The sequence below is a fragment of the Onychomys torridus genome, chromosome 9, assembly GCF_903995425.1.
Source record: "Onychomys torridus chromosome 9, mOncTor1.1, whole genome shotgun sequence".
Taxonomy (NCBI): domain Eukaryota; kingdom Metazoa; phylum Chordata; class Mammalia; order Rodentia; family Cricetidae; genus Onychomys; species Onychomys torridus.
This window is the reverse complement of record NC_050451.1, coordinates 111,298,299-111,325,443: the sequence shown is the minus strand read 5'-3', so window position 1 is coordinate 111,325,443 and position 27,145 is coordinate 111,298,299. Positions and strand designations below refer to the sequence as shown.

The 27,145-nt window shown below is 40.4% G+C and overlaps 1 protein-coding gene across 1 annotated transcript in view; it reads left to right on the top strand.

The window, feature by feature from the left end:
* Nalcn (sodium leak channel, non-selective) overlaps positions 1-20,388 on the top strand; it is a 326,188-nt gene extending 305,800 nt beyond the window's left edge. The window contains exons 35-44 of the mRNA XM_036199902.1: positions 2,254-2,322; positions 3,370-3,518; positions 4,310-4,403; positions 5,935-6,067; positions 6,720-6,835; positions 9,369-9,526; positions 12,041-12,191; positions 13,895-14,044; positions 16,182-16,299; positions 18,697-20,388. Coding sequence (XP_036055795.1) covers positions 2,254-2,322; positions 3,370-3,518; positions 4,310-4,403; positions 5,935-6,067; positions 6,720-6,835; positions 9,369-9,526; positions 12,041-12,191; positions 13,895-14,044; positions 16,182-16,299; positions 18,697-18,890 — 1,332 coding nt within the window. The 3' untranslated portion in view covers positions 18,891-20,388. The remainder of the gene's footprint in view (positions 1-2,253; positions 2,323-3,369; positions 3,519-4,309; positions 4,404-5,934; positions 6,068-6,719; positions 6,836-9,368; positions 9,527-12,040; positions 12,192-13,894; positions 14,045-16,181; positions 16,300-18,696) is intronic.
* The last annotated feature ends 6,757 nt before the right edge of the window (positions 20,389-27,145 follow it).

Here is a 27,145-nt window from a genome sequence, read left to right as displayed (position 1 = left end):
AAGCCAGTGGTTCTCAACATTCCTAATGCTATGACCCTTTAATGCAGTTCCTCATGTTGTAGTGATCCCAACCATAAAATTATTCCCATTGCTACTTCATAATTGTAATTTTGCTACTGTTATGAATCATAATGGAAATATGTTTTGGAGATAGAGGTTTGTCAAAGGGGTCGTGATCCACAGATTGAGAGCCACTGCTCTAAGCATTATAGCAGCCTATAAGGCATAAATCATAAGTACCATCTTTTCATTAGTCTTCTATAGGCCCAGTGATAGGTATTATCATGTTCCACATTTTCCCATCCTCTTTAATATTAGAGGACTGACAGGAAGTATCCAGTACTCATAGAGTTCATGTGCTTATCAGAAGGGTCTTGCTCTAGTTTGAATCTGCCATACTCAAGCCAGCTGAGTGGCCTTCTCAAACCAGTGGTTGCCTGCAGCATTAGAAGCTGCTGAGGTTCTCAAGCACCTGTATTCACCCTCTCAAATAATAAATGGCTTTGAATATAAGGATGAGAAGAGCACATAGGAGGATTAAGAAGAAAGCAATGAACAAAACAAAGACCTTCACTGCTCTCATAAACATCATCGCCTGGAAAGCTAGTTAGACAAACCAGTGAGGACCATGGGTGTGCTGGGAAAGATGAAGGGTATCCCATGTTCCCATGACAACTGTAAGGAGTGGGAAATGGCTTCATCAAAGAGGTCCTGGAAGGCATTTTCCTAAGGAACTGGGCTCTATCTACAGAATATTTCAGATGCCCTTGGCTAGGATGAAAGGGTGCAGGGGCTGGACAAAGGCAAGGTCTTGTGGCTGAAGTAGAAGGGGCCGGGGCATATAATACAGCACAAGGTTTGGACAAATGGAAATGTAAGTCTTTTTAGGACTTTGGAGTCCATGTGTAAAAGCATCCAGTCATTATCCCAGAGGCTGTGGTTGCCATGACTTCTAGAATATAAGGACTTTAACGTGTCTACAATAAATCCTAATCTGATATGGAAAGAAGAGGCAGAAAAAACATGTCCTGATTGTATTTACTCTATCTAGACAAACTTTTGACTAAATGCTACTCATTCAAAATGGAAGAATATAGTAGGCTTCCTAATCTCAAATATCCCTCACAGAGGAAATTCTAAGCCACAAAAAAAAATCTTTTCTATGCTGCTTGACTGCGTTTGTTCTTCCCCTGAGAAAAACCTCTGGTCTGAGAAAAACAATCATTCTTTGCCATATTTTGCAGTGGACTACTGGGAAGGAAGGCACAGTCCTTGTGTTCCATCCAACAATACTATGTGCCCACATTCCTGTCCTTTTGCCTCACCAAGGAGCTCAGTGGACCCCCTTCCCAGGGACCCATCTGGAACTGTTGTCATTTGGCTAGGCAGTTCCTGGAGAATGCTCATGCTTTGGCATCAGCTGAATGTCACTGTTGTTATGCTGTGGCCAGTGGCATCTTTGTTTCTCAGAAGAAGCCTTGTGAATCATAAGGAACAGAGGGATCTCTGGCCCTCAGCACACACTGGAAGACTGAGCAGATGCAGTCCTCTTGAGCTGGGGGTGGGGGAAGGGGTCTATTTCTAAAATGGACTGAACAGGGGACTGATCTCAGAAAAAGTGTCTTCAAGTATGGCTGTTGTTAGAATGAGGTCCCATGTAGCCCAAGCTTGCCTTGAAGTCCCTATGTAGTCAAGGATGACCTCGAAATTCTGATCTTTCTGCCTCCACTTCCCAAGTGCTAGAATTATACACATCACTATGGGTTTATGCAGTATGGGATATTGAACCCAGGGCCTCACATGTTAGGCAAGACTTCTGTCAGCTAAGCTGTATTCCCAACTCCTTCAAGCACTTCTTTTCAACATTTGACCATTCTTTGCCATGTTGCCTTTATTTCCTGTCTCATTCTACTTCCTCTCATTTCATGGTTACCCTGTGCTTTTCTTTCCCTCCTAAGAAGAGCTGGTCACTACTTAATGTGAAATGAATGTGTATTTCAAAATACAGAATTCAGTTGAGCAAAACAAAACCCAAAGTTTTTGTCTGAGATTTGATTTCAAATCTAATATTTATTCATGAGTTTTTGCAGTGACCTTTTCAGCCCCTTTATTTTAGATAAATTTCTTATAGGAATTTTCACATTTTATTAAACTAATTATTCACTAGACTTCACAGAAGACAAAATGAAAAGTGGAACCATAGCAGGATCTTTTGTGTAAATTGTAAAAACCTGTCTTCTGTTTAAATTTTAGAATGCATACACCTACATGATGGGAGCCTGTGTGATTGTCTTTAGATTTTTCTCCATCTGTGGAAAGCATGTAAGTCTGTCATGCAAAATCCTTTCAAAGGTCACGTAAGCATTGAATCACTGGTGCCAACTGACCTCAGCCAACCTGGTTGTTATAGTCAACAAAATACTAAACATCATAAGTCAAGATTAACAAATATTAAATATCATATTGAATAAGTAGCTTAATTATCTTAGACTATATTTCCTGTTGTTATTATGTTTATCATATTTGCTGAGTAAACTCAGTCATAAATGAAAGAAAACATGTTAACTCTGAAACCAAAAGCCAGTGTCATTCCTAATGTGCCTTAATTTATATTCATTTAAATTAATTTAATTGCAAAGGAAATTTATAGTTAATGATAATGTTTCCATTGCTCTAGATTCCTTGTTAGTATTTATGCACAGCACACACTACCTATGTTCTCCCTTTTACAGGATATTGTTTCACATATGGGTTCTATAAATCCATGTGATTGGTAGGTTTAATAATTGGTGGTTATTTAACATTAAACCATTTTTTTTTTTTGGTTTTTCAAGACAGGGTTTCTCTGTGTAGCTTTGGAGCCTGTCCTGGATCTCACTCTGTAGCACAGGCTGTCCTTGAACTCACAGAGATCCCCCGCTTCTGCCTCCCAAGTGCTGGGATTAAAGGTGTGCGCCACCACCGCCCGGTCATTAAACCATTCTTATGTTCAGATTTTTAGGATGTCTTTGGGAGATAAATAAATTTACTTACTATAGGTCAATAATGTGCTGACCTTATTAAGGTCTGGGTAGCAAAAGAAGAGGAAGTGAAAGGAAAAGAAGCTTGTGTTGTTAATTCACTTAATTTCTCTTAGTGACTGAACTGTTTGAAGTGTGAATAAGGTTTCTCAGTGCCAGATGGTTTTTGAATAATATTTAGATTTAATATCTAACAGAAAACAACTTTCAAATGATGTACTTGGGAATCGCTATGCAGTCAACCTGCTTATAGATTATTCACCAGCTTCTCCACAGCTAGAACTGACTCTCCCTCCTCCTCTCCTCCTCTCTCCATCTGCCCTGACATTGCCCCCTCCCTCACTCACAGGTGACATTGAAGATGCTCCTTTTGACCGTGGTTGTCAGCATGTACAAGAGCTTCTTTATTATCGTAGGGATGTTTCTCTTGCTGCTGTGCTATGCCTTTGCTGGGGTTGTTCTGTTTGGTACCGTGAAATATGGAGAGAATATAAACAGGTCAGTATGCATTTGTCTTCCTATTCATTTACTAAGCAAACTTTTACATAATAAAATCATGAATACCAACTAAGTTTCTTGACTACTAAAGACATAGGGGTGGTGTAAAAAGTAATCTGTTGGAAAATAAAATAAACATACATATTTTAAATGACATTTTCCAATTGACAAAGATAAGCATGTTTATTTTAGAATCCTTAGAAAATGCAAAAACAAAACAATGGAAAAAAATTTTTTAATTCTACCCATTGTTGGGAATAACCACTCTTAATTTCAGAAGTTTTTCTATCCATATATTTCTCTGAAACGCTCTGGGAATAAAACAGGTTTTTGATGACTTTCTTTTTTAGCAAAATATAGAAAGATAGAACCTACAAAATCACTCTGCTATGAGAAAAGCATTTTCAAAAGTTCATCTTCCACATTATGGAAGCATCTGCTTTGTTATCTTAAAGATTCTAATACAATAAAACAGGTACAAATGCCTCCCTGGCAGGTGATTTATTTGGTAATGGGTTGAGTTTTCTCTTATGACCAAGCAAAGGAAGGAATCACTTCTGAGTAGCCAAAGCTCACACAGTCATTCAAGATGAAAGTCAGTAAGTTGGTGACCATGTGAGAGCTGGCTTGTCAGGCAGCCATACTGCCAGCAATAGGCTTTAAGTTTTGGTAATAGTAACTTGGCAACCAAGCTTGAAAAAGCCATCATTTTGGTGGTGACCACCCATATTGCTTCATGACAATGACAATTCATGCAATCTCCATTCTGTTTTTTTTTTTTCTTAAATTAGGCATGCTAATTTTTCTTCAGCTGGCAAAGCCATTACTGTATTATTCCGAATCGTCACAGGGGAAGACTGGAACAAGATTATGCATGATTGTATGGTAAATATCCCCTCATTTTCAGTGCCTCAACATAAACTCATTTGCACATGGCAATGACATTTTTGTTGGCATAAATGCCTTGAACTAAAAAAAAAGAAGAATTTGACCATCTAGTCCATAAGTTGCACTTTTTAACTTACAAGATATGAATATCAAAAGCAAAATATCCACTTAATATAACTCATAATAATATTTAATAATGAGCATTGTTCTTTCCTTCCTATCCTTCATAGTTTAGTAAACAAAACAAGAACATTTATTTAACACATTCATCAGACACTCACCAAGTCCCTGGTTTGTCCTGGTCCATAGGCCTTCTGCAGGTCCAGAGGTTCCTCAAAGCACATATGTCATGTGGCTTGTGGTGTCCTGTTTTCTTTCCAATAAGCCTGTGTCGTCCTCTGGTCATAGTATTAACACTTGCTTCTTCAGGCATTTTGCCCACACTTCAAACCATGCCTTATATATTCTTACAGCACTATATATTTCTTGTTTGGACATGCATAACAGTTACAGAGAACTGTAGAGTTTCTTCCTTTCCCCTCCCTCTCACCTCGTAGACACCAATGATGTCCTACAGACATTCAGTGACAGAGCCTATGCTGTTTAGGCAGGAAGCTGCTAGCCATGTATGGCTCGGTATTGAGCTACTGGTGTGACTAATTGCATCTGAAGAACTGTTTTACATTCCATTTATTTTTGCTTGTTAATTAATATAAATTAAATTTAAATTACCACATGGAGCAATTTGTCCTTGTGCTGTCAACTGTGATGTTAAAGTGTGGTCAGCAGTCAAGTAACAGGGGTGTATCTTTTTTTGCTAGTTTATCCCTAACACTTGGCGCAAATATAGCATATAGTAGGGCATAGGGAACTTTAAACATGAAAAATGGAAACCAAATTTATCAAATCAGGTAAAACAAAAGGCAGAACTAAATAAATCCTACATAGGAGTCCCAAGAGAGTATGTGGGATACAGGAGAAAGAGCTAGTTGTTCTGTTGAGAAACCAGGACAGTATCACAGAAGGGTTTGTGATGGCTTTTCATTATTGAACCTTATATATTTCTGTTACTTCTCATTTTGGGGTCTCAGGATGGTGGATTAGTCCTTATGTGACTTGAATGTGAATTTGGTACGTGTATTCTACTTATGTACAGATTAATTCATTGCTTAAGTCAGAAAAAAATTAATTCCTCTTTATTTGATTTTCAAAAGTTTGACACTAAGGATAATTAGTGAAGATGGGAAGGGTATCTCCCATGGAAAACCTGTTCATTTGCATTTTACTTCTATCAATGGCACTGAACTGGTGCATCTACAAGACCAAAAACATAGCATAGATCAAATATTCTTGCGGAATTCTGCTGCAAATGATGTGTGTGTCTGACATGTGTGGTTCTTGCATGATGACTTTAAATCACCTACAACCCATACTGTCATGAATATGTCCCTTGAGCACTACAACCACAAGGTATCTATGCCCTTCAGTTCTTTCGCTCTCCCCTCCATGTCCCCCCACTGCCTCACAGGTACAGCCTCCATTTTGTACTCCAGATGAATTTACATACTGGGCAACAGACTGTGGCAATTACGCAGGGGCACTTATGTACTTCTGTTCATTCTATGTCATCATCGCCTACATCATGCTGAATCTGCTTGTAGGTAAGATATGTTCATGGAATTATTTTTTCATCTCTTCAAACTCAGGTCTTAGATAATTATGTACAATTTTTGAGTAATTATCCTGGATTGCTTGGGGCGAGTGTTTCATGGCATTAATTATAAATCGTTGCCTCTCAACCCAGGAGCTGAAAAGACCTTTGAAAAGCATGGAAATGGCAGTTGATTGCAGTTTCCAGAGTTGTCCTATTTATTATGCTCATTAATTCCCAAAGAGCTTTTCCCATAGATTGAGCTGAACACAAATCAGGGAAAGCTACTTTTATAGCCTCAAAATATCAAATTTTTTGTTTTAAAAGATGTATTTTGTCCACCCAGCTGTGGGGCCACCCAGACCCAATATGACCCTTTAAAATGCCCTGGAACTCTCAAGTAAGAGTGGGAGCCAGCTGGCATGAATGTCTACACAGAGTGCTTTTGAGCCCATGACCCTCATGTTTTGGAAAGGCAAGTGCTGAATAAATAGCTTAGTCCAAGTGAGAGACATGCCAGCTTGGAAACTGTACTGAAATCACTTTGAAAAATTGGCTTTATAATGTGAATGATAACATCTATTATTTATAATAGATGTTTTACTTTTTCTAAAAAGTGACACATTAGTCTACTTGTCTAACATCTGAATTTTTTTTCTTAGCCATAATTGTGGAGAATTTCTCCTTGTTTTATTCCACCGAAGAGGACCAGCTTTTAAGTTACAATGATCTTCGCCATTTTCAAATCATATGGAACATGGTGGATGATAAAAGAGAGGTAGGAACTGTGTGAGTGTGGTTCACTTGCTTACCAAGCACACATAGGATCCTGGTTTTGATCCCCAACACCAGAAAAAACTGGGAACTGGAAGCAGAAGAGTCAGATGCTCAAGGTCTTCCTCAACCTAGGGGTGGGGGAATGGGCCATTGTTTCCTGCTCCATCTCAAAGAGAACAAATTACATATTTTAAGAGTCTTCAGACTAAAAATTGACATAGACTAAATTAGGAACTGTCACTGCTGCATTGCAGAAACCTGTCATTGAGTCAGAAGTGTATGAAAGGACAGAGTGTAGAACGGCCTCTCCTCATATTCTTTCCAACCGTGAACAGCCTGGTCTTTAGACTTTCAGAAGGTCAGCAAAGGAAGAAAACTAAAGGGCATCTTCCCTGGGCTTGAGCAAAAGAAAGGAAATTGCAGATCCCAGAGGAAAAACCTACTACACACTGACCATCACCTCAACCTTAAGCAATCATCTAGATGAAACACACATATGAGTTACAAGTGATGTCTGAAGGTGTAGCTCAGGTTTGAGTGTTTGCTGAGCATGGAAGAAGCTCAGGCTTCAATCCCCAGCACTATAAAAAAAATTAATCAGTTGCATGGATACCTGGTTATTTTGAACTAGTTAGTATGTAAGTATCTTAACCAGTATTTCAAGAGCATTAGCCAAAGCAGAGACAACTTACTTATTCTCACTTACCTCCTTTCCTTTCCCTTCTTTCCCCTTTCTCCTCCACAGCATCCTGCATGTTCTACTCTTCTTCCTCTCCTCTTGACATCTTTTTCATCTTTACTTTCCAAAAGCAAAGCACAGTCTAGGCACTGAGGTAAAGCAATTCCCAAATGACAAGGTTTCTGTTACCATAGAGCTTATGTCCTAAAGGAGGGGCAACCCATCAAGGTGAAATGGTACTCATGGCACAGGTTATTATCCCTAGTCCAAAATAATGCTTCAGACTTTGAATTCTTTGTAGTAACAATACAACACCACAAATGAAAAAACTCGCACCTGAGTTCACATGACAACTCACAATCAAAACCCAGGCATCCTAATAATATTGTATAAAATCACTACCAGGATATGTATATAAGGCATGTGTGAAACATAAACAAATGGCACTTGTGCCTGTAATCCTGGTACATGGGAGGCAGAAGCAGGAGGTTCAGGAGTTTGACAGCCTTATATTTAAGGTCAGCCTGGGATACATAAGAATTTTTTTGAAAAGATGAAAAATAAAAAATATGTGAATGAATTTTATGCTTAGACTTGAATCTTATCCTCAATATAATTCATTCTATAGATGCAAATATTCCAAAGTCCATAAACCCAAAATGTGAAACACCTTTGGGCCTAACATTTTGGTAGGAGATATTCAACTCATATCAGTTCCAGAAGTTAAGACTGTGTTGAAGAAGGCAGCAAGTGGATGGGCTTGGGGTAGATCCTTTAGCTGAGAAGCTGATAGTTGAGCTCACATCAAGATATGAGGAAAGTTCAACCATGGAATGATCTATCCTTGGAAGACCCAAACATAGTTCAGGAAGAGTCAAGGGTACAAAGGCAAGGAGCTAGCATAGTTGTCATAAGTAAGACTCTGGAAGACAAGGTGTGGTCACACCCCAGGGTCTGCAGGATAGGCTATGGCCTCTTCACCCTGCTTTATTTTCTGCCTACACTAGTACTTCCTGTCCACCAATTGGGCTCCAGTCTCTTGTGAACTTGTGGAAGACAAGGATACTTGGTCTTGTTCTTTTGTCTCATCTAACTCTGCATTTTTCTCTGTTACTGTTACCCACAGGAATTGGATCTCACCTGATATGTGCAGGAAAGACCACACCCCCATTCACACTGACATCCTAGTGACTAGCATGAAGCCCTAGGTCACCAGGCTCATTCAAAGATATAGTCAGAGTTGGTGTATTAGGCTGTGTTACATGGAATAGAGAGATAACTTTTAGAGTCTCAGTGTCCAGATTTACCCCAGGAGAGCAAAGCTAAAGTCTCATTGTCTTATCTGTAAGTTGTTCTAATCATTGAGAAGACCTACATAGAAGGCATTCAATGGAAGCAAAATAACAAATGTTAAGAAGTCCTAAGACCCTAATTAAGTGGGGAGGGTTGTGTACCTGTGTACTGCCTACTCTTAGGAAGATATTTATGTGCTGGCTCCAGGGAGAGCTACATAGATGTTCCTTACCCTCCCTGGCTCTGAAGTCAATGCTATGAAAACCCACTGGACCCGAGGAACAAAAAGCTACTGCTCAGTACTTCATATCATATGTTTAGCACACATCATTCTGCCTAGCTTCCAAAGAGACCAATGACTTTCTTCCTGCCTGGTGGTATTTATGCTGGTGATCCCTCTGCCTCAGCCTCCTTGGTATTTGGATTATAAGTCTGAGCCACCAGTCTTGGCTCATAGATTCATTTTATTGTCTGGGTTTCCCTATAAAAAAATCCCTTCCCAGTGAATCCCTAGGGGCTTCCTAATGACTCACTTTGCTGGCCCTTGTACTGTCTCACCCAGGGTGTGATCCCTACCTTCCGAGTGAAGTTCCTGTTAAGGTTGCTACGTGGAAGGCTGGAAGTGGATCTTGACAAAGACAAGCTCCTATTTAAGCACATGTGCTATGAGATGGAGAGGCTACACAATGGTGGCGATGTCACTTTCCATGATGTCTTGAGGTATGAAGCTGGTTCCACAGCCAAATATCACAGAGATTTACTGAGTCTAGAAATGAAAGCTGTGACACACAGAGGCCCACAAATTCAATTACCAAGAATGTTTGAAGCCTGAGTTGCCATAATACCATTGTGATAAGGCAAGGGCACACTTTCTAGGCATGAAATAGTCTTTCTCACTGCTTCATAATTATCATGTCTGATCAATGCCTCACACAAGAAGGATAGGAAGCAGTGACCTGTCATCCCAGAAGGAAAGAAAGAAAAGACCTGGAAGGAATGGTTCTGTCTCTTTATTTGGGGAAGAGGGGATTGTCCTGCAAGAATTAAGTGACTGGCTCGGGGTTACCTGGTTCCTTGACAAATATAGACTGAAATCCATGTCTTCCTACTCAGGTGAGTCTAGTAAGAATCTGCCCCACCTGCTTTTTCACAATTGCCCCAGTTGCTTAAAACACTACATTTTCTTCATGTTTTATGAGCACCAGATAGGACAAAGGCTCAAACTCAGCTCTACCTTTTAGTCTCTCTTAGAAGCATCTGTGTTATCTTGCTAGGGCCACTGTGCTCAAGTCTCAACAACAGAAATTTGTTGTTTATGGTTCCAGAAGAAAGAAACCTGAAGTCAAGGGCAAGGTTCCTTGTGAGGCTGTGAGGAAGAATATGTTATGTTATAACCCTCCCCTAGATCTTCCAGTGGCTTCTTGCAATGTTTAACTAGCAGTGTGATCTACACTATGATCTCTGCCTTCATCTTCACAGGCCATTGTCAGCAAACACACAAGTATGTGTGTGTGTGTGTGTGTGTGTGTGTGTGTGTGTGTGTGTGTGTATTATCCCTTTTGTAAGGACAGCAGTTATCTTGGATTAAATCCCCAGATACTCTAGTCTGGCCACATCTTAACTAGGTCTGCAGTGAACTCTATACATAAGGTCACAACCTGAAGCTCTTGACAGAAATCTTAAAATATCATTTATGTTCCACAAGTCATTTCAAGTTACAGTGTCATTTGACCTCAAATGCATATTATTTAATGAGCCAAAAAGAACTTATAGCCCATACCAAGGAAACTAAATGGAAGATCTAATTCAATATATGTGATTTCCTTCATGTGAAACATCATTGTAAGAAACCCTTCACAAACTTCCCTGCCAGAATTATCTGTGACACAGAAACTGGCTTGAACATCTGATTGACTGTAGGTTTGTTACTCATGTTGCATGTACCTGGCATGTTAAATGTTGGGTATTGTCACAAATTTAGGGGTCATTTGGGTAGATAGAACTCCACTAGTAGATAAAAGAAGAAAAAAATGTCAGGCCAGCAAAGGAAAGTTATCTAAAGTTATCGATTTTTCCTCTTGCTATCATTTTGTCCATGAAAAAGCTAAGGAGCACAGAAAAAGATGGGGCAGGATTATGTGTGAGAAAGAATGACATGCCCCTCAGAATGTTTATCTTTCCTTGTGGTGGCAGAGTGTCTTTAGGTTAGCTACAAAGTACCCAGACCTACTGTTGTTATGAATAATTAGCATTTGGCCTCTCTAGAGCATGCAGTGCATCTGATCACAAGGGACCCAAGCAAAGCTAATGGTGGTGATGTTGGCCCTGCATGCTCCACAGAAAAATAATAATGAAATTTCTGCTGAGTCTGGAGAACCTAAAAATATTTTATAAAACACAATGCAGTATTTTCTTCCACAATGGAAGCACATTTATCAAAGAAGAGAACATCAATGACCCAGTACTCCTAAAGTTATTATGCTGTGACTTGAGCTCTGATGGTGGCCTCAAACTCACAGTAGTGGTTGTATGAGAGTCCAGAGGGCTGAAGCTACACTTAAGTGTACAGTACGACCACATAGGTTTATATTACCCTCTGGTCAATCCCTGCTAGGTATTGTCTGACTGCCTCTCTGAACAAAAATGTTAGTTTTACTTACTATTGTCTGGACTTGTTGAGCCAAGGACTAAATGAGAGTGATTATTCAGCTCTAGCTTTGCAAATTCTGAAATTAATAAGGAAGATGCAGAGTGATAAATGATAGAGAAGGAAGAGGAGTGTGACATGCATAACTCATAGGCAAGGATATTTACCATCAGCTATTAGTGCTAACTGTGAGAAAAGAGTGGATAGAATAATCTTTCTACAAAGAACATTCCAGAGTATGCATTTGACAGCTAGAGCCACCTAACAGCTAAAGGATACCACCTAACCTGGGTCTTCTGTACTATAGACACTAAGTGTTAGTGTTATTAGCATTAATTCACTGTTCTAAATATCTCATAGATATTAACTTGCCAGGTTATTCAATAAGGGAGGTGCCAAGACTATCCTCAGCATTTATACAATGGAAGGGAGACACAAAGGTGATATAACCAGCCACTCACCCAGCTGTGAGAGCCATCAAATGTTACACTGATTGTCTGGAAAGACATCTTCTCTGCATTTTGAACATCTGTGACTCTAAACACCAGATGACTCTGACCAGTGGTGCTACTGTTCCTGTCTTCTAGCATGCTCTCCTACCGCTCTGTGGACATCAGGAAGAGCTTGCAGCTGGAGGAGCTGCTGGCAAGGGAGCAGCTGGAGTATACCATAGAGGAGGAGGTGGCTAAGCAGACCATTCGCATGTGGCTGAAGAAGTGCTTAAAACGCATCAGGGCCGTGAGTGAACAACAAGCACCATCGCCTGCTTTTTTTTCATGTTGCTGTGATAAAATACTCTGACAAAAGCAACTTAAATGAGAAGGGCTTATCCTAGTTCACAGCTCAAGGGCACAGTCAAGATGGCAGGAATTTAATCACATGACAGGTGTTGTGTAATCACATCACATCCACAATCAAGAATTGGAAAGAGTGGATATATGCCAGTGTTCAGCCCATTTCCCACATTTTTATATAATCTGTTGCTCATTCACAATTATGGTAAGTCTTTCCACACCAGTAATCAAGACAATCCTCCACAAGCATGCTCAGAGGCCCACCTCTCAAGTGATTCTGGATTCTGTCCCATTGACAATTAACACCATCACACATACACACACACACACACACACACACACACACACACACACACACATACACACACACACTCAAAGAAAGAGGAGCAAAAGAGAAGAATGTCCTCAATAGTACAACACAACCTTTCAGTGACTGGCCTGCTATCCGTTACAATGCACCATTGTCACCCACTCAGGGTGTCTGATGCTGCTACAGCCTTAATTCTACTCCAGCATCAGCCTCATTCTCCTCAGAAGGCTCTACCACACATTTCAATCGAATCAAATTGTTATAACATGGTGGTTTAAAAAACAACTTATTGGTATTAAAATATTTATGATCTCTATTTATTAAACTCAACTGTACAAAATCCCAAAAATATCTATTGAGGTTGAATTTACAAAACTACTTTTAAATTGCTGCAAAAAGTTCCAACATATGGTTTATCATGTTGTTTGGTCTCCAAAGACCATCTCTCATGGAATTTTAATGATGTACCTGCTGCCTCCTGAACTGTAAGTTTGTGTGAGACTCTCATTTATTAATGAATATATACTCCATTAGCATATACTGTGTTCTCAGTGAGTACTTTGGTTGGGCAATTAACGTTTACAAATTTTTTGACTTATGCTTCACATACAGAGAAGAAAGGCAAACCAATCAGTAAATATTTCCTGCAATGCAATTAATGTTATATAAGATTTGTTTGGTCCTGCCCTTCAGAACAACACCCACTATAGAAACATGCAATCCTGTTAGAGGAAAAAAATCCCCAAAGAAAATAAACACTCTAGCACAGCCTCCTAGAGCAAGGCCAGCTGCCCACTGCAACCCAATCACAGCAAGGCTACCATAGCTCTGCTGGTTCCCTGGATTACAAATGTCCTGCTCAGACCCTGAGAGGGAAGCCTTGGCCAGGAAAAAGAGGCTGCTGCTGGATTGGCCTACCAGGCTACCCTACATAATCCAGAACAAGACAGGAGTAAGTTTCCTTCTCATCTACTAAAAACACTTTGGTGCTTACTTCAGGAAAGTGGAGGGAGGGGACTGGCACTGACTAAATGAGGACAGAATCAAATAATAAAGAAAATAAAGCACCCACATTAGTTATTTTAAATAACTAGAATGGATTAGTAGAACAAGTCCAATTGTTAAACAAGTGGAAAAGGTGGTAGATACCTCTAATCTCCAAGACATATATCAATCTAACAGCCTCAAAACTAGTTCAAGATTCTTACTTGGAATTTCATGAGAGGTTGGCAAACCATAGGTCTTGAAAGAGGGAAGAAGAAACTGTGACTTGGTGGGAATTGGACAAAGAAGCTGGGTATCTTTCCCCCTTATGAAAGCACGGCATCTTCCTATAGAAACAGCAGCAGTCATGCAGCATCATCCACAGCCTGAGAGAGAGCCAGCAGCAAGAGCTGAGTCGGTTCCTGAATCCTCCCAGCATTGAGACCACCCAGCCAAGCGAGGACACTAATGCCAACAGCCAGGACCACAATACGCAACCTGAGGTAGGAGATGAGGTATTCTTCATCCAAGGATATTCTGTGGAAGTTGATCTTGGCCACAGACATTTCAGACAAAGTGACAGTATTTTTCAGGTGAACTTTTGCTGCAAAAGACACAAAAATAATGAGAATATGTACATCCAAATATTTTTATTTTTGTCACTTAGAATTCAGTTGAGATTTTCTTGGTAAAATTATGGTTTGTATGGTGTGTTAGTCAACTTTATGTTATTAAACAAAATACCGGAGATAATCAGCTTAGAAGCAAGGAAGGTTTACTTGGCTCTCAGTTTGAGATACTTTAGTCCAGGGGTGGTTGGCTCACTGTACAGGGCTATAGTGAATTAGTACATCATGATGAGAGTGTGTGGGAAAGTGTGGTGGCCAGGGAGCAAGAGAAATAGGAAGGGGATGGGACTCCAAAATCCTCTTCAAGGACAGCCCTCCCAACCCCCATAACAACCCAACTTCCTCCCACTAGGCTCCATCACCTAAACCTTTTACCACCTCCCATTAATGTCGTAGGCTGGATACCAAGCCTTCAACTTAAGGGCCATTTAAGATCCAAACTACAGAATACATATGCAAAAAATAGTTAACATCCTGAATGTTGTTTGCTTGCTTTTTTTGTCTAAAAGATTAATATTTTCATAATAACTAAACTTGAGCATAGAAATATGTGCTTAAAAAGATTATGATTTACATGAAGCCTTGCCATAAATACTTTCTTCCCCTTAGCACATCTTGGAAATTTTCAGTAAAGCTAACAAAATGGATGCACTTTGCTCTCGACCCTCTTCAATAATCAAATGCATTTGGGGATTTATTCTTTCTTATTTGGGCATCAGAGGAGCATTTAGAATTAAGAAAAAATATTTAAGTAGCTTCTGTCTATTAAAACACAGCTAGTTTCATTTTCAAAATTGTTCTACATGTGTATTCAAAAACAAAACAAAAATAACAAAAACAAGAATTACCAGCATCTGGGAGAGCTCTGTGCTATGAAAAGCAGTTGGCAGGGATGGCCCACCCATTTATGTGGCTGCAATAATGACTTGATGCTAATCACATGGAGTCCATCCAGCACACTGTGCAGTGCCTCCAGTTTCACTGAGCTCCTGATGAACAGTAGCACAGTCAGGGTGAGGGACAAATTAAAGCATAAGCCTCCATGGGCCAACAGAGGCTCCAAACAGACATGTTATAACCTGGAACATGTGAATTTCATGGCTCTCTACAAGTAACCAGGAATCACTTGTCTCCTTCTCCACAGCATCTATGAGAGCAGTCAGCAAAAGAGGTAAAAAGAAAGATCTCCAGGTCTGGCCCAAAGACATTTGGCAATGCTTTATGAGTAGGAACCAGATCAGGTTGAGACAGGACAAATGATAGAGGGGAAGTAATGATTTCAGAGCTCTCAAAGAAGTATCCCAAAAGCCAAAGGTGCGGGGAGAGGGTTTAAAGGTTTAAATTGTGAAATTGTGAAAACCAAGACAGTAAGGGGCTGGAGAGACAGTTGCTATTCCAGAGGACCCAAGGACAGTTTTCTACACCTACATCTGACAGCTCACAACCACCCATAGCTCTAGCTCCAGGGCATCCAATGCCCTCTCCTGGCCTCTGTGGGTACCTGTACATGTGTGGCATACATTTGTAGATGCACACACACACACACACACACACACACAGAGAGAGAGAGAGAGAGAGAGAGAGAGAGAGAGAGAGAGAGAGAGAGAGAGAGAGAGTAAATCTAAAAAAATGGGGGTGATAATGGTTAGGAAAGAACACGGTGCTAGAGATAGAGGCAAAGTGCCTAGGAGTTCTCAGCATCAAGTAGTCCTCAGTTTGGGCTTTCCTGGGGCCATCAAATTGACAGTGAAGATAACTGTCACATGTAGTCATCAAACATCTCTGATATATTTCAAAATAACTAGAAAAGTCACAAAGTTCCAAATACACAGAAATGGTAGACATTTGAGGAGCCAGAAGTGGGAATTACCCTGACTTCATCACTGCATGTTATAAACATATGATAATTACATACTATACCCCATAAAGCTATATAAATACTTGTGACAAATTAAGTATATGTTTTTTTAAAGAGAAAGATCCACAACTGACTAACTCTTCTCCCATGTAGACAAGTAGTCAGCAGCAACTCTTGAGCCCTACTCTGTCAGACAGAGGAGGAAGTCGACAGGATGCGGCAGATCCTGGAAAACCCCAAAGGAAGTTTGGACAATGGCGTCTGCCCTCAGGTAGGTACATCAGTCATTTCTCTACTTTTGGGGGGCATTTAAGAGGCATTTGCTGTCTTTTTAAATTTTGGGTCTTAGATTTTATTTAATATGCAATATCTATTAGTTCACCTTCTGTTACCATAACTTATATGGGAGAAAATCCACTTAAAGAGAAGAAAGGTTATTGGCTCACTTTGTTGGAGGTTTCAGCCCACAATCAGTTGATCTGTTGCTATTGGGCCTGTAACAATGCTGCATAGCATAGTGGGGATGTATGATGAGGAAATTGCTCACCTTATCACAACCAGGACAAAGAGGAAAAGATTGGTGTCCCACAGTCTTCTTCCAGGGCATGAGCCCAGTGAACCAAGACCTACTAGGTGCCACCTTTTTAAAGTTCTATGACTTCCCAATAGCACAAGCTGGGACCAAGCCTCCAACACCCAGGGCCTCTGGGGACATTTCAGACCCAAACAGGGTGTGTATCTGATTATCATAGACAGTGAAACAATGAAATGTATTCCCTTATCAAAAACATTCTCCTCAAAGTAACTTCTCTAAACATAACTATATCGGCCCTCATTTTCAGCTGCCATACCTGAGAAGACGGCACCTGTTAACAAAATGAGATGTTACAGCCAAGATCCAGAAAGAGAGGAGGAAGAGGTTTCCAAGGGCTTCCTGGGTACAGTCAAGGCATCTCAAATATGGGCAAAACTTATCTAAGAAGGAATGGGTAGATATGATCTTCAGAAAATGCCACAGAGTTCTCAGAAAAGGCTCAGGTCCCACTTTAACCCAACACATGCTGTGTAGCTGAGCTTATCACCCCCTGGCATGAGCTTCTTTATCTCAATGACAGCAGTAACAATGACAAACCTTCATGTAGCACTGACTACTGTGTGTCATCCCTACTCCCAGGGCATTACCCGGATCATTCAATCCTCATAGTTCTATTATTCCCCACATTTTACTGACTTAGTAAGAGTTCTCTTCTAAAGAAATGTGAGGTGCTAGAAAGCCAGAATGATCTCAAGAAGGTACACTCAGGAATTGGGGAGGAGCAATTCTACACACATCCCAGTCTCCTCTCTCTATTTAGATCTAAGCCTATGGTGAAATAGGGCTTCATTCTCTCCTCTAACCATGCTCAGCTTCAGCCCCACCCAAGTGAGAATGGGTGACCCTGAAACGTCTTCTGCCACATGTCTGTTCACAAAGCAGATGGCAGTACAGTTTACATTCTGAAGCTACAGGTGTGCCATGGGTCTTAAAGCCACCAGTAAGGAAGGACCTGATGAGGGATCAGAGAGGACATCATTTTTGTCTGGTCTAAGCAAAGATAGGAGAGGCAGGAAGCAAGATTAAGTGGGCTAAGGGGCCACAATGTGAAAATCCTTAAATGACAGACTAGGCAGTTTCAATTTCATACTATGAGCAGTTAGAAAGGAGATATTAAAGACTTCTGAGCAAGAGATGACATTTGCCACCTATGCTTTAGAAAGACTGATGAGACAACACAGCCAAGAGTTCACTTGCCTCTGGCAGTGACAGGCAGTGACCTGGAGGCAGGTGACAGGCTACAAGATATCACAACAGTCTGGACACAAGTGATAAGGGCATGGTCCACACTGCTAGTCCAACACTACAGGGCAGATGTGAAAGATGAGCTGGGGAGACTGTCCCTCCTTGGTATTCACTTAAGTGGGTGACAGGAATGCTATCAAAGTATCAACAGAAGTGCTTGTCTATGTAGCCTCAGTGTGAAAAGTGGTGATAACCACAGAGACAATCAGGGGCATACAAAGTATGAGGGTGAAAAGGGAAATGTGAAGAACATTTTAAGGAGGCACCAAGCAAAACACTTTGTCAGGTCATCTCAAAAACCCATCTTCAGCCTCCCAGCCCTACAGTGAGCACATTTACATTTTCTCCATTGTAAAATGAAGAAAATTTAGGTTTAGAGACAGGTACCTGCCAGGGACTTCATGTCTGTTGACTATACATGGGACACAAGGCCAAGGCAATGGAAACCCAAAGCCACTTCTTTCCATACCTGCCCCTACCCCATCTCTCCTTTTTAACTACACTATCACTCTTTTTTTTTTCCCTAATTAACACTAGCTTAAACATACCACTGTAACACTTCTACTTTGCACAAATTGGGGCTGTTTGTGGTTTCTACCTTTCTTAAAGTAAAAACAACCAGAAGTATGCTTTCCCAAGAGTTATTAGCTGCCTATGAGCACAAGTTTATTGGAAGAATCAAACACTGAAAAGGTTTCTTACTTAACACCTGGAGATAAGAATTGGGAGCCAAAAGCACCACTGCTCAGAGTATCATGATTTTCCAGGAATGGATAAAGCATGCTGAAAAAGAATCAAGTGATAATGGGACTCTTCTTAATTCCACAGCTCCCAAACCAATAAGCCATTCGGTGTCTTCAGTTAACCTACGGTTTGGAGGAAGGACAGCCATGAAGTCTGTGGTGTGCAAGATGAACCCCATGCCAGACACAGCTTCCTGTGGCTCCGAGGTTAAGAAGTGGTGGACCAGACAGCTGACTGTGGAGAGTGATGAGAGTGGAGATGACCTTCTAGATATTTAGACAGGAACAAACACCAAGGAAGTCAAGGGTGAAAACTGTTGCCTAATAGTGTCCTGCATCATCCAGAGAGCAATCTGCAATTGCTATAAACTGAATTTCACCTTGGTATGGGATTTTCTAAATTGATTTTTGTCCATTTGTAGGAATAGTCTATCAAAGCAGTATGTATTGTGGATTACTGTCATGTTATTAAAGACTATTTGGGGCTAGGGTTTTGGTCAGTGAAAGATCACTTGTCCAACATGTGCAAAGCCCTATGTTTGAATCATAGAAACACAAGAAAAGAAATAAAATGTATATAATGTCACTATTGCTAATATTAGAAACTGCATCAGTAGCAGCTGTCTATCAAACATCCATACATATTCTGTCTGTGTAAGCTAAGATGTATCTATCTGCACTCTTATATGTTATCACAACCCCTCACAGAGAGTGCTAAGCCCAAAGTGGCCCATATTCATAGTACACAAGTTATAATCTAGCTCATTTTCCCCCATTTCCAATAGAAGTATTTTCCTTGGGGAGAAATGATTTATGATTGATCTGAAAAGGTCAGCACTTAGCTCATGCTAAAATGGTAACAGCTTTAAAACTACAGATTTTGAATTTTTAAAGCATATTCTTTTTCTCGTGTTATTTTTAAAAATATGCATGAAGTATTCAGAAATCAGAGAAATTTGATTTCTGTCTTTGAGTACCCTAATGAAAGTGTTGCCTGCTTCCAAGAAAGTTGTGTGTTCAGGTCCCAGGTAAAGGATCTGGCCCCAAACACTAACTGGTGTAAAACAAACCAGTAGGCAGATTACTTCAGGGACATGGGGAGATAAAAATTATTCAAAATCTTGAAAAATCCTTTGAATAACTGAGTTTAGAAAACAGAATAAGTGTTAGACTCAATTTAGTTAAAAGGTTTACATTTAAAAGGTTATCATGAACTCCATGGTTTATCCTTGCTGCAGCCATTTAGCTATGAATCAACAGGGCATTATGGGTTGGCTCGAATACGCGGTTGCTATGCTAGTTTCAAAATAATTTCCTTGCTACCAAAATCATGAATAGAAATAATAGGAGGCTGAAAAAACATCACTCTGAACCCAATTTGGGAATACCACACTTAATTGTGTTTTTCCCACACTTCAGTGGTCCATGTCCTCAGGGAAAATTAGAAATACAAAATGACTGGGAAGTACTAGTAGACCCTGGGCTGGGCCTCCCCAAGTTGTCAATGTCCATTACAGATTTGATGTTCAGATTATTTTAAGAAATTGAGTATGTATGAAGTCTCCAACTCCTAGGTTGCTTTATGGTATACCTTTCACCATTTAACATTCTTCAAATAGCCAAACATCATATCCTTTCTATAAAGATGTGATATTATGTGACCATCTATTGCTTATATGGTTACTTATACCTATGAGATAATAGGCAATTCAAGTTTGTGCATCCAGGGGGGATTTTTATTTGGTTTTATGTTCATTTGGAATTTGAGTTTTGTATTTAAAAACAAAATAAATATTGGATTTGTAAAAGAATTTACAATGATCTGGTTATTATTTTTAACCCTTTCCTTGTTCATATGTGGGATGCGGCACTCTGTAGCTGGCATTTTGCAAACCCTATATGGAATGTTTAATCCATACTTTGTTGGCAAAAACTCTGTCCCTGGTAATCATTTAAGGTCAATTCCCAGAGCCAGAATGTTCCTCTTTAAGGTTGTACTAACAAGGCTAGGTGACTATCACATGCCTTCCAAACTCATGAGGCAGAGAAGCCAATCATGGCCAGAGCATGGGTGGCATTAGTGCTGAAAGAAGGAAATAAGCTTTTTTTTTTTTTTCATTACATTGAGTAATAGAGCTTCACTCCCACTAAACATTGGGCCCTTCCTGGAATGTCTGGAATGAACACTGGGGGAAGCATCATCATCACTCATTCTGTAGTGAAGCAAAGACAAAATAGCAATGCATTCAAAGCTGTACATCCCTACACTTAGTTAAGCCAGCAATGCCTCCTGGATAACTGAAGTGTGTGACTTACCTGAAGCAGACAGAGGACAGGTCAGTAAACACAGGCACTACCTCTTTTACGTTTTACCCAATGAAATATGCAGGTTGGGTGATACAGATGGAAAACTAGAGCCACCCATGTCCTCTAGTCCTCAGGGAACCATCACAGTGACAAACCTGTCATCATACCACCCACTGCCTTTAATTAAGGGAGCTGTCAGGCCCAAGGACATGGGAACTCTTAGGGGTACAACACTTTATGCAGAACAATATGAGAAAGAACAGACCACACAGACAAGGTCCATATGGCAACTCAAAGGGGCTCAATGGGAATCAGAAAAGCTGTATGATGACATTTAGATATTCCTAGTGATGTCTCCAGACCAATGCCCATGATCAGTAGTAGGTCTCTGATTATACCCTGAGATGGTGAATATGATAAGGGCACATAGAAAAAAAGTGACTATTAAAAAGCCTTCCATAAACGTGGTTTCTAAGCCAGACATTCCTGCCTGTCTTTCATTGTTGGATATGGCTAACTAGAGATTGGTGGGGTCAATATTTTATGTGTCAGTGGTGGTCTTTATTACAAAGCATTCAATGAATCCTAAAATTTGAACTGACTGATTTTTCAAGGCCCACATTCACTGGTTCCCCTCTATGGAATCTTGGATGAATTTCAGACCCACTCTAAGCTGCAATTTAACATCTTACCTTAAAGGGGGGAGGGCAGTAGAAGAAATTCCTTCACATCATTTCCCTAAGGGGTTGATAAGTCTGTTAGATGGACTTAGTCTGGCTGACTTGAAGCATTCTCTGAATCATTAACCAACTAGCTATTCTCCTTTCCAGGATTCTCAGGGGGCCAATAATTAGCATTTTATTTCCCCAGCTAAGATTACTGTCAGGTTTAGCAACTACCTCAGGCTAAGAGTGGATTTGGAGGACCACTCTTTTCTTTGTTACAGTTTAAATCCAAAAAGAGCACTTCTATGAAATGATTCTCTGGCACCACTTTCAAAATATACCCAAAAATTATTGGTAAGGCTTCCTTCTCTTGTTACCTTGTCCTCTTTTTCATTCCACTCTGCAGGGTGACTCTGAGCAAAGAGGCAGATTTTATAAAGGGAAGTGTTCTGAAACCTTAGCATTCAATTTACTGTGAGTCTTTCAAGTCCCCACTAGAAAATCTAAATTGCAAAAACACCTACATTCACATGCCTTTAATCCCAGCATTCGGGAGGCAGAGCCAGATGGATCTCTGTGAGTTCGAGGCCAGCCTGGGCTACCAAGTGAGTTTCAGGAAAGGTGCAAAGCTAGAGAGAAACCCTGTCTCAAAAAAACCAAAAACCAAAACCAAAACAAAAAACAAATCAAAAAACAAAAACAAACAAAAAAACACCTGCATTCATCACTCCAGGGATGGGAGAAACAAAGATGCAGCTGACAAGTTGGATGCTGCATCAGCCTGTGCCAGGATGCAGCTGCAGAAGCCATTTTACCTTTCCCATAGCCTTACCTCTCAGCTGGGCTGGACTAGAAAATGTCCAGGGTCCTTCTGGCCTGGAGAGGCCATGAGAACACACATGGATTCAGGTTTTGTACTTACTTCATTCCTAGTTTTTTGTTCAAGCTGGAAAGTATCCTAATGAGTTACTTTCCAAGATTCCATGTCATGGAGGCTGTTAGAGCTGGAAAGGAGAACACCAAAAAACCAAATGGCATTGCTTAGGATGAGCTATCCTGCTTTCCCTCATATCTCCACATTTGAACTAAACTGGTGATTTTCAAACTGGATTCTTTGGGGGCATATGGTAATGTGAGCCATGTGTGGAAAAAAATAGAGTGAGTTGGAGGATGTGTATTAGAGAAGATGATGTCTCTTCTCATAAGCCTTCTACCTGCCATGTGAAGAGGAAAACATTCCCACCTCACAGGGGAAACTGCCTCCACATAGACCCTCCCTCCTTGGGATTTTCTTACTAGCCATCTTCCTTCAGAGCACCTCTCTCACACAGTCCTGGTGTCTGAGATATCCTGGATGCATGCTCTTGTTATCCATCCCACTCCAGCCCTACTGGCTGCCTTTGATTTTTCTCCAATGGCAAGTTATTTCTTACTCTGGGGACCTTCTCTTAAGTGGATTATCTTTCTCACTCCTCCATATCCTGATTAGAATATCTCTTCCACCCTTCAGCATTCAACTCTATTTCATTTCCAGAGAAAAGCATCCTTATCAGCCCATATGTCTTTGTAGTATTTGCCTGTCTTACAATTGCTTGTATGAGTTGTCTTCATTAGTGATTGCCTTCATAGGGCATTTTCTTCATTGCTTTGGCTGTTGTGATAATAAAATAACCTGACAAAGACAACTTAAGGGAAAAGGGGCTTATTTGAGCTCACAGTTTAAAGGTTACAGCCCTTTGTAGTGGGAAAATCATGGCAGCAGGCCACATTGCCTCACTGGGAAGTAAGCAGTCCTGCTTTTTCCTGGTCCTAGACTATAGCTCCTCCTCTGTGAGACACATGAGCTGTCTGGACACATTGCATCTATAGTCAAAAGCAGAGAGCAATGGATGTTTCTACTTAGCTCTCTTAGCCTAATCAAGATATTCCCCCAAACACATGCTCAGAGACCCATCTCCCAGGCTGTTCTAGATCTCATGAAGGTGGTAAATGAGATTAATTGTCAAGGGAAGTTAAAATATAGTGTGTGCGAGGCACTATGCTTATTTTGTCTATCAGTTCTGGCACATGCTGAGTACTTGAAAAAAACGTGCTGAGCTGTATGGGTGAATGGATAAGGATGGGTATTCTCATATGTCCTCAAACTGACAATCTCTCCATGTATCCTGTCAATGTCCTGACATCACTGCTTGTGCTTGTTCCCCAAGAACGTCTTCACAAGCTCATGTGCCTCACATAGGAGGAGCCACAGTCCAGGACCAAGAAAAAGCAGGGCTGCTTACTTCTCAAGGAACACAATTTAATTTCCCATCATCTTTACTAGGAAAATTGTGATCTAAATATAACATTAAACTTCGTCCACACACAACAGGTCTGATGAATAACAGATTGCTGTCTTGTTTATGATGAAATCAAAGAATAGTACTGCCAGCCCTCTAGTGTTCAAATGTAATTTAGTAATACTGTAGTACCATTTTTTGCTTGAATGGGTTACATACAACATTGGGGCAAAATAATAAAAGACCACTGATGTTTTAGATGACAGAAAGCATCTTTTTAGTCAGCCTATTAAAATACAGAGTTTAAATCAGTGGAATTGGTACTATATAGAAAATAAAAAGATGTGGAAGCATGATTTCAGGGTGGCACTGGAATGATTTGAGAGATGCATCACCTCCATCAAGCTACACTCTTAACCTTTTCAGTCATATTGGCCTCAAAAAAACATTAGCACAGTCATCCCAGCTTGCATCAAACTCAAGGCACAGTCTTCTATTTTACAGGCTGCAGTTTACATACTAAATGTCATATAAAGCCCAATTCTAGACATACTGGAAATATAACTCATAACAATCAGGAGGGCCAGGCTGGCAGTGGGTCAGTAACGTATTTACTGCATGGCAAGGAAAACTGTCACATGGAGGCTAGTCCTCTTCATTGATGCAAGAAAAGTTCTTTGGTGGCTTTCCTAGGTGCAGAGGAGAGAATCCATCTCAACCTATTTGGGCCAAGAGATGTATATACAGGAAGGAGTCTTGTAATTGATCCCATCCATGGAGTTTGAAGATTAGCTGAAGTATCTTAGGGACTCATTGTGAAATGTGTTGGCCTCTTCCCAGAAACTTTCTCTTCCTGATCTTTGTTGGGGGCACTGCATTGTGTATAAGGAAGAGCTTCCTTTGCTGCCATGATGATAGACACTCATCCTTCCTGTAGCCATCACTCACTACCAAGAATGCATCACTTCTGATTTCTACCAGCTTCCACCAAACTCTTTTGTATTCTTTTTTCTTTTCCTATTGGTTCTTTCCTTCAGGCACTGGAAAAATGCCTATTCTAGACCAGGTCCAAAGATAATTGGGAATTTTATAAAATCCTAATGACTATTCCTGAAGGTTTTAGCTGCTTTCTCTCTTCCAATAGCCACCACTCAACAACATGTCACACCAGCAGCCCTGGTTCCCATATCCAGGGGTTTCCCAGCCCAGGAAGGGTCTGTATTTCCCTTCTGTAATCGCCTCACACCCTTGTCTAACTGTTAATTAGACCCTTCATTTCTTGGCATGTGTATGGGCTTGGGCCATCTGCTTATTGATCACATCCTTCAGAATATATTGAATTTTAAGAAAGCCAGTTACAAAATCAGATGATGTTGTAAGTGTTCTTCAGAGAAGATTTCTCCAGACTTGTGAATGCATGATGAGGTTGACCTGTGGCCCCCACACACAAATCAATAAGCTACAGCCACATTGGCTGCAAAGTTCATACACTGTCATCAACATAACATAGTGTGAAAAAAAATCAGAATTTCTAGCAGAAATCTATCCACTGTAGTAAGCAATGAACAAAGGACATGTGTATAAGGTGGGCCATCATGCTGTGTGGATTCTGACACCTCTGTGGAAGTCCTAAGGAGCTGACTCCCCAGCTTGCTGAGGCTTGTGGTTATCTACCCTATGGTGCATGTCTGGATCCTCTACCACACCCTGCATGTGTGGCTCTCAGAGCTACTCTTCAAACTGGAGTGGAAATATTTCAGTGGAGATGTTTTTAAGTCATTCTTAAATAAAAATGGATAGTAACACTCGCATTCATCTAAAACAAAATGATAAGGATTGAGGAGATTTCTTTTTTATCCATTCTGAACCTGATCCATTCTCCTTTTGTTTTACATCTTGAGGACCACAGACTACTTTATTTCAGGCTGAGGTAAAACACCAAAGTAAAGACAACAGCATACACTTTCCTGGGACACATTTGACCTGAGCTGTAGTTCTGATCAAAGAGCTTTATTCCAAACCCTCCAACAGGACACAAAACTATGGGAACTCTCAGAGACAAAATAAGGAAGCAGGAGGGGAATAAGTAAGTTCTGGAGTTGGGACCATAGTTCAACCACTCTCCTCTGGCAGATATAGCCATTAAGCCACAAGGTAGTCACAGCTGAGTAATAGGAGACTTCCTTTGATCGCATCCTATGCCTTGTGTCAGATTTTTTTAAAAGTACACCCAAGTTAAATAAGGAGACTACAAGATTGTATTAGTTGCTTTTTTCCTCTCTGTAACCAAACACTGGGCAGACACAACTAAAAAGAGGAAGAACTGATTTTGGCTCATAGTTCAGAGGATACAGTTTGTAAAGGACCATATTAATAATGGCAGCTATTCTTATTTCTAACCATGGATGTTTGTCTCTCTTGTTCACAATGTTTCAGATATGTATCTGGAGCTAATTATCTTCATAAAATCTCTATATTTCTAGAGGCAGTAGCAGGAGCACTTGTGATTCCATGTCCTCTCTGAGCCCATTTCCCCATCTTGAGAATTGAGCTGAGAATAAGGATATTGACTGGGTCATGTAATAGAGCTGCAGAAAAGCATTTTGTCAGTGTGAGGAGCTACCTATCTGTTAATACAGGAGTGCAGACCTCCAAGACAGCACTATCTACCACGTAGTGATAAAAGAAGCTAGCAACAGTGGAAGGCTCTCTGTTTTTGGAAAGCGTCATTCTGAAATCACTTCTCCTCCAAAGATTTTTATGGCTTGTGTCACTCAGAGAATGGAGCACCTAGCAGCAGGTGTGGCATCAGCATGGTCACCAGAAAAGTATGAATAATGCTTTGGTCAGCAACCTAAATGAAGATGCCTGGGGAGAAGAGCTCTTTCTGAAACCCATGTAGAAAATCAATGTTCCTGGAATGATGAGAGGGAGAAATCTATAGGAAGGGGAGTGAGTGCTGTGTAATGCAATTTGGAGGTTTTTTCCCTCCCCCATGCAGTTGGCCTAATAGAAAGTAAAATCTAAAAACTGCTTCTTGGAAGGTGAAGGCTTAACTAGGAAGTACCAGCTGGCTCTCAATAGACTGACTGCTTGGTTCACAGGGCCATTGCTGGTGCCCAAGCTTGTATTTTCATTGCTTTGTGGTTTTTTCCCTGATTTATAAAAACAGTGTGTATTCCAAAAATGGGACATCAATTTCAGAGTTGGAAAGACTTCTTTGTCAATTTATCAATTCTTCTCTCTGCTATAAATAATTAGGATAGTTTTGCCCCTGAATTCA